This window comes from Bufo bufo, chromosome 2 (assembly GCF_905171765.1).
Source record: "Bufo bufo chromosome 2, aBufBuf1.1, whole genome shotgun sequence".
In the NCBI taxonomy this organism is placed as follows: domain Eukaryota; kingdom Metazoa; phylum Chordata; class Amphibia; order Anura; family Bufonidae; genus Bufo; species Bufo bufo.
Window position 1 is genome coordinate 661,294,453 of NC_053390.1, and position 8,432 is coordinate 661,302,884.

General features: G+C 43.1%; 1 protein-coding gene across 1 annotated transcript; it reads right to left on the reverse strand.

Moving 5' to 3' along the window:
- Positions 1 to 1,882: 1,882 nt before the first annotated feature.
- Positions 1,883 to 3,687, reverse strand: LOC120990998 (protein ZBED8-like). The gene is made up of 2 exons (XM_040419888.1): positions 2,441 to 3,687; positions 1,883 to 2,387 (listed from the first exon to the last, which is right to left on the reverse strand). The coding sequence occupies exons 1-2, from the start codon at positions 3,685 to 3,687 to the stop codon at positions 1,883 to 1,885; spliced, it is 1,752 nt and encodes a 583-aa protein (XP_040275822.1).
- Positions 3,688 to 8,432: the final 4,745 nt, after the last annotated feature.

Below are 8,432 nucleotides of genomic sequence, written 5' to 3' on the forward strand. Positions count from 1 at the left end.
TGTTTCGTGTTTCACCTGTAAGTGCAGCACTTAATGCTGAATACAATTTTTTTTCCACCGAAATAAGTCACAAAAGATTTTACCACATATAACTGCAGCGCTGAACGCTGAATAAAATTAGTTTTTCCACCGAAATAATTCAATAAAGATTTTACCACATATAACGGAGCACGGAGATGGAAAGGGTCTTCGGATTCCCCCCGCACTATACGGACGTCTCAGAAATGAACCGCTGCTCCCAACAGCAGCTCCTGGGAAGGTCATGGAGCGTCCCGGTAATCCGGCATCTATTCGCTCCGCTGAACGGGTGTAGAAGCCACATGGGGCCCCACGCTGCAGATTTATCATGGAGACATCATGGAGATTTTACCGCATATAACTACAGCGCTGAATAAATTTTGGTTTTCGACCAAAATACTTCAATAAAGATTTTACTGCATATAACCGCCACACTGACTGATTGCTACTGCCACTACTACCGTGAACCCCTGCACCACTACTTCCCACTAAACGCTTTCAACACATATAACCGCCGCCGATGTGAACTGAGAATGTATTTTTCTGTTTGTACTGAAATAGGCCACTTAACGCTTTCAACACATATAACTGCCGCTCACATGAACTGAGAATGTATTTTTCTGTTTATACTGAAATATAAAATAACACATATAACTGCCGCACTGACTGACTGCTACCGCAGCCACTTCTGTGAACCCCTGCACCACTACTTCCCGGAGAAGGTGCTCTACCCCGGGGACGTTTGGCTCCCGACCTCCCACTGCTGCCACCCTGCTGACTCCCAGCCATGCTTTCAACACATATAACCGCCGACATGAACTGAGAATATATTTTTCTTTTTGTCCTGAAATAGGCCAGTAAACGCTTTCAGCAGAAATAAATGCACCACTGAAGTGCGTATATATTTTTCTTTCTGTACTGAAATAGGCCACTGAACGCTTTAGTCACAAATAAGTGCACCAGTGAAATACGTGCATATTTTTTCATTTTTTACTGTAATACGCCACTATATGCTTTCAACAGAAATAACTGCAGAAGTGAACTGAGCATGTATTTGTTCTTGTTGGACTGAAATAGGCCACTATATGCTTTCACCAGAAATAAGTGCAACAGTGCAGTGCGTATAGATTTGTATTTTTGTACTGAAATACTCCCCTATACGCTTTCAACAGAAATAACTGCAACAGTGCAGTGCTTACATATTTGTCTTTTTTTTATTACTGAAATACGCCCCTATATGCTTTTAACAGAAATAACTGCAGAAATTAACTGAGCATATATTTTTCTTGTTGAACTGAAATAGGCCACACTACGCTTTCACCAGAATTAACTGCAGAAATGCACTGAGAATATATTTTTCTTTTTTTTACTGTAATACGCCCCTATACGCTTTCACCAAAAATAACTGCAACAATGCAGTGCGAATATATTTGTCTTTTTGTACTGTAATACGCCCCATATACTTTTAACAGAAATAATTGCAACAGTGCAGTGCGTATATATTTTTCTTTCTAACTGAAATACGCCCCTATATGCTTTCACCAGAAATAACTGCAGAAGTGAAATTTGTATATATTTTTCTTGTAGTACTGATACTAAGATATAAGCCTCTAAAGCAGTGGTTCTTAACCTTGTTGGAGGTACTGAACCCCACCAGTTTCATATGCGCATTCACTGAAACCTTCTTAATTGGAAAAATTAAATATGATTTTTTCAAATTCAAAACATAGGTATATATTTATACATAGGTGCACAAAGTGAATAAAACCATTAAAGAACAAAACCATTAAGAACAAAGAACAAAACCATTAAAACATGATTTTCACACAAAAATAAAAACATAATAATGAATATTTACTGCAAATCAGTGTGACTTCTGCTGTTGTCTTTCAGAGACCAGGTCAGAAATGCGCGGCTTTACCTTGGCAAGTGCCACTCTCATGTCATTTTCGCAACAAAGTCTGTTCCTTTTCTTCGTTTTTATGTCCAGCATCCTTGAAAAGGATTGCTCGCAAAGATATGTTGTAACAAACGGTATGAAAAACTCCAGAGCTTTCTTAGCAATAACAGGGTACGTTACCATTTGTTGACACCAAAACGTTGAGAGCGTTGTTGATCTGAAGAGTTGCTGTTGAACCTGGCTCTGCTGAAGTTCAATGATTTCATCGAGGTATTCATCATTGACATCTGTTGTCTCAACACTAAATGTGAACGGCTGTCTCACCCATGCTGGATATGACTCTCTTGTAGGGAAGTATCCATCAAGAGACGTTGCAAGCTCATCTAAGTGTGTGGCAATTGCTTGCTTCAGTTCCGTGGGTACAGAAATGTCTCCGATTCCAGATACATCTTCGATCTTACACAGTCGTCTAGCAGGGGAAAGTTTGCGAAGTTATCGTTCTCTATTCGTCGTTTCCATAACGGTAGCTTTTTTTGAAAAGCCTTCAGGTTTTCTTCCGCTTCGATGATGTTGACTCCACCGCCCTGCATCTGTTGATTGAGATGATTTAGAGCTGCAAAGATATCAGTCATGTACGCTAAAATGAGAATGAACTCAGAATCTTTGAAGCAATCTGCATGACAATGTTGGTGCTCTTGCAAAAACAGGGCTAATTCCACACGCACGGCAAAAACACGATTCAACACCTGTCCCCGGGATAACCACCGAACGTTGGAATGGTACAGAAGTACCTCAAATTCAGATCCCATTTCTTTACACAGCTCCCTGAAGATGCGGTGCCTCAGAGCACTATTTCGCACATAGTTCACACATTCCACTACAATTTTTAATACTTCTGCCAGTTTTGGAGGCAAGGTTTTTGTTGCCAATGCATGCCTATGCAGAATACAATGCGTAACAATGATGTGTGGTGCATCGGCTTTCACTAGCGCACCAAAACCAGACTTTCTTCTCAGCATGGCTGGAGCTCTATCCGAACAAACTGCAGAAACCATATCCCACGAAAGATTGTTGTCTTTGAAGAAGTCATCCACAAGTTTCTTCACATCGGCTGCCTTAGTTGTTGTTGTAAGAGGCTTACAAAATAAAAACTCTTCCTTTATCACGTCGTCTTTCACATAGCGCACGAATACTGCAAGCTGGCTTAGATTGGAGACGTCTGTGGTCTCGTCGACTTGAAGGCTGAATTTTGCCGGGCTTGAAATCAGATCTGCAACTATTTGAGCCAAGATGTCTTTGCTCATGTCCTCTATTCTGTCGCTGATGGTGTTATTTGAAAGAGGAATTTGGGATAACTTAACTTCAGCCGCTTTTCCCAGCATGATATTCGCCATCTTCAACACAGCTGGTTTTATGAGTGTTTCACCAATGGTGTGGGGTTTGCCCTGCTTTGCGATCAGGTAAGCAACTTCGTACGATGCTATGAGGATCGGTTTGTTGATGGGTACAAAGCCGAGAACAGGCAGACTAGCCTTTTCATCGAATCTGGTTCTCCTCACCTTGAATTCAGCGAGCGTTGTGTTCTTGTATTTTCCATCTCCATGCAGCTTAAGGAAGTGTTCTCTTAGTTTTGCCGGTGCTAGACTAGAATTGCTCAATTTGGCATTGCAAATCATACAGTTAGGACGCTGACTCCCATCACGTTCCGTTATACATGTGAATCCATATTGTACATATTCGTCCGACCACTTACTTTTTTTGCTCGACATAGTTAGTATGAAGGGATAGGCCAAGCGATGTTGCGTGATCACCTGCAGCCAATGATGGACAAGCGGGGCGAGTCGGGTGTGTGTCTTGACCTCCAGGGCCGAACTGGGGATACAAAGCAGCCCTGGGAAAAAAATCTATGTCAGCCACATAAGTCACTGCGCCTAATATACTACTGCCCCCCCCTCTCCACTATCTAATACACTGCTGCCCCCTCCCCACCACCCCCAATACACTGCTGAACACCCTCCCACCCCCCTAATACACTGCTTATCCCCTCCCACCCCCTAATAAACTGCTAACCCCCCTCCCAACCTCCTAATACACTACTGACCCCCAGCCTCCCAGCCACCCCAATACACTGCTGACCCCCCAGTCCCTCAATACACTGCTGACCCCCTCCCAAAACAATCCCAGCCCCCCTAATACAATGATGACCCCCTTCCCAGCCCCCCTAATTCACTGCTGACCCCCCTCCTAGCCACCCCAATACACTGCTGACCCCCATCCTTGCCACCCCAATACACTGCTGACCCCCACCCTCCAAGCCCCCCCGTGGCTATAACCAAAGACAATTACCTCTCCCAACTGGTTCAGGACCCGACTAGAGGGACGGCCATACTGGACTTAGTATTAACCAATAGATTAAACCTGGATTTGGACCCTTTAAAAATTCGCTTTTATTAGTTTTATTTTAAAAAAGCATAAGTATAGACACCCTTTGGTAACTGGGTATCCAAAATAATAATAGGACAAGATGTTGCCCAGCTACCACCGTGAATTGGTGAAGAAAGTAGATACAAAAATAATACAGATGTATACGAAATTCCCGTAGCATTAGTGACTTTTGGGGCTTGGGGTTGGGTAGAGGATGGGGCACATTAATAGGGGTATTAGGGATGATTCTTTCCCTGTACCCGCCCTAAGGTAGTCCTCTGCCCAGGGATGAGCCCTAATGGTGGGATCACCCTGTCCCCGTACCTACCCTGTCTGGCCCTGTACAACCCTGTACAGTGGGAATTTATTACAAGAGATGTCAGAATTTTTACATATTATATGTATATTTTACCCCGACGCGTTTCCCCACATTTGGTTCGTCAGGGGGTCGGTTAGAGGATAATAGTTATAATAAGTAACATCAGGCAAGATGAAAAAAACACAACAGATAATTTGGATATAGTTACTGTGTCCTGACTGATGCCTTGATGGGGCAGGCCGTTGAGGAGGAACTGAGGATTCACATTTGTTCCCCAGAAGAGGAGATGTCACATGTTAGATGTCCCCTCATAGTTTGGACTGCCGCCTGCCGCCTGCCGTAACCAATAGACCCGACAGAACAACAGACGTGCAGGTCGGGGGACACCTGGGAAATAGTGACCATAAAGTAATAACCTTCCAATTATCATTCAAAAGAGCGTTTCTACAGGGAGGAACAAAAATACCAAACTTCAAAAAAGCTAAATTTAGCCAACTAAGAGAGGCCATAGGCCAAACTAACTGGGACAAAGTCCTCACAAATACAGACACAAAATGGGATATCTTTAAAAACATCCTAAAAACTCATTGTCAGAGGTACATACCGTATGGTAATAAAAGGTTAAGGAACAAAAAGAAACCAATGTGGATAAATAGAACTGTAAAGAAAGCAATAAATGACAAAAAGAAAGCATATAAAACACTAAAACAGGAGGGTTGCACGGAAGCACTGAAAAACTATAAGGAAAAAAATAGAACATGTAAAAAACAAATAAAAGCGGCCAAACTAGAGACCGAGAGATTAATTGCCAAAGAGAGTAAAACCAACCCTAAAATGTTCTTCAATTATATAAATGTTAAAAAGTATAAAGCTGAAGGTGTTGGCCCTTTAAAGAGTAATGAGGGGGGAGTCGCAGAGAGCGACGAGGAGAAAGCAAAGCTGTTAAATATTTTTTTCTCCAATGTATTCACTGAGGAAAATAAATTGTCAGATGACATGCAGAATGCAAAAATAAATTCCCCATTAAAAGTGTCCTGTCTGACCCAGGAAGAAGTACATCAGCGGCTTAAAAAGATTAAAATAGACAAATCGCCAGGACCGGATGGCATACACCCCCGTATCCTAAAGGAATTAAGTAATGTCATAGCCAGACCCTTATTTCTGATATTTGCAGACTCTATACTGACAGGGAATGTCCCACAGGATTGGCGCGTGGCATATGTGGTGCCAATATTCAAAAAGGGGCCAAAAACAGAGCCTGGAAACTATAGGCCGGTAAGTTTAACATCTGTTGTGGGTAAACTGTTTGAAGGTTTTCTGAGAGATGCTATATTAGAGCATCTCAACGGAAATAAGCAAATAACGCCATATCAGCATGGCTTCGTGAGGGATCGGTCATGTCAAACTAATTTAATCAGTTTCTATGAGGAGGTAAGTTCTAGACTTGACAGCGGCGAATCAATGGATGTCGTATATCTGGACTTCTCCAAAGCATTTGACACTGTACCGCATAAAAGGTTAGTATATAAAATGAGAATGCTCGGACTGGGAGAAAACATCTGTATGTGGGTAAGTAACTGTCTGAGTGATAGAAAACAGAGGGTGGTTATTAACGGTACACATTCAGATTGGGTCACTGTCACTAGTGGGGTACCTCAGGGGTCAGTATTGGGCCCTATTCTCTTCAATATATTTATTAATGATCTTGTAGAAGGCTTGCATAGTAAAGTATCAATTTTTCGCAGATGACACTAAACTGTGTAAAGTAATTTACACTGAAGAGGACAGTATACTACTACAGAGGGATCTGGATAGATTGGAGGCTTGGGCAGATAAGTGGCAGATGAGGTTTAACACTGATAAATGTAAGGTTATGCACATGGGAAGGAAAAATGCAAGTCACCCGTACATACTAAATGGTAAAACACTCGGTAACACTGACATGGAAAAGGATCTAGGAATTTTAATAAACAGCAAACTAAACAGCAAAAACCAGTGTCAGGCAGCTGCTGCCAAGGCCAACAAGATAATGGGTTGCATCAAAAGGGGCATAGATTCCCGTGATATGAACATAGTCCTACCACTTTACAAATCGCTAGTCAGACCACACATGGAGTACTGTGTACAGTTCTGGGCTCCTGTAAACAAGGCAGACATAGCAGAGCTAGAGAGGGTTCAGAGAAGGGCAACTAAAGTAATAACTGGAATGGGGCAACTACAGTACCCTGAAAGATTATCAAAATTAGGGTTATTCACTTTAGAAAAAAGACGACTGAGGGGAGATCTAATTAATATGTATAAATATATCAGGGGTCAGTACAGAGATCTATCCCATCAGCTATTTATCCCCAGGACTGTGACTGTGACGAGGGGACATCCTCTGCGTCTGGAGGAAAGAAGGTTTGTACACAAACATAGAAGAGGATTCTTTACGGTAAGAGCAGTGAGACTATGGAACTCTCTGCCTGAGGAGGTGGTGATGGTGAGTACAATAAAGGAATTCAAGAGGGGCCTGGATGTGTTTCTAGAGCGTAATAATATTACAGGCTATAGCTACTAGAGAGGGGTCGTTGATCCAGGGAGTTATTCTGATTGGAGTCGGGAAGAAATTTTTTATTCCCCTAAAGTGGAGAAAATTGGCTTCTACCTCACAGGGTTTTTTGCCTTCCTCTGGATCAACTTGCAGGATAACAGGCCGAACTGGATGGACAAATGTCTTTTTTCGGCCTTATGTACTATGTTACTATGTTACTATGTTACAATACACTGCTGGCCCCTCCAATACAATGCTGACCCCTTAAATACAATACACAATAGGTCCTCCAAGCCCCTTTACTCTTACCTGTAGTACAATAGGTCAGCTTAGCTCAGTGATGCCGGTGTCTGTGTGCAGGAGGGACAGGATGCCGCCGCCGCCACCATGATGTGCAGTCACTAGATCCGCCGCCGCGCAGCCGCCGGATATGACGTCATGTCGTCATATGCCGCTCACATCCGGCGGCTGGCGGAAGCAAAATCATTGCGCTCGCTCGGCTCTTCTGATCATGAGCCGCAGCGGGCGCAAAAGGAGTCTGAGTAACAGGAAATAAATATTTTCCTGTCTTGTGGCAGCCACCTATCAAAGCGGCCCCCCAGGGCCGGCGGCCGAACCCGCGAGACTGACTCACCGAACCCCTGGGGTTCGATCGAACCCAGGTTAAGAACCACTGCTCTAAAGGCTTTTCAACATAAGACTTGTAGCCCAATAACAAAAAGCTTGAATGACAGAGCTGTCTAATGACTATTTGGATCCCCAAATAATCTTTCCCTGCACTTGTAAATCGTTTTCCTATCAATGTCCCTAGCGCCTTCTGATGTCTCTCCCTGCACTAAGATGCTGTGAAATTATTCATCCCTATCCTTTCCTTGCACTTATAAATAATTTTTTCTGTCTTTTTTTCCCCACAATGAGGTATTTCCTATAGCTGTCCCTAGTGCCTTCACGCATCTGTCCCTGCACTCTGAACGCTGGAAAATGTCTGACTGTAAGATGGCCGACGTATTTATATGGCTGTGACATCGCAGGGCTGGCTGGCTGCTGATTGGCTGCATGCAGGCATGTCAATCTGGGTGATCCCGCCTTCCCAGAGTTCCTTGCCCCATGTCCTCAGTCCTCACAAGTGTAGCCGCCATTTTAGGAAAAATGCGATTCGTTACCACGAAGCGTGAGGAAATTCGCATTTGTTGCGAATCTAATTTTTCCTGAAATTCTAAACAAATTCCACTTTGTCA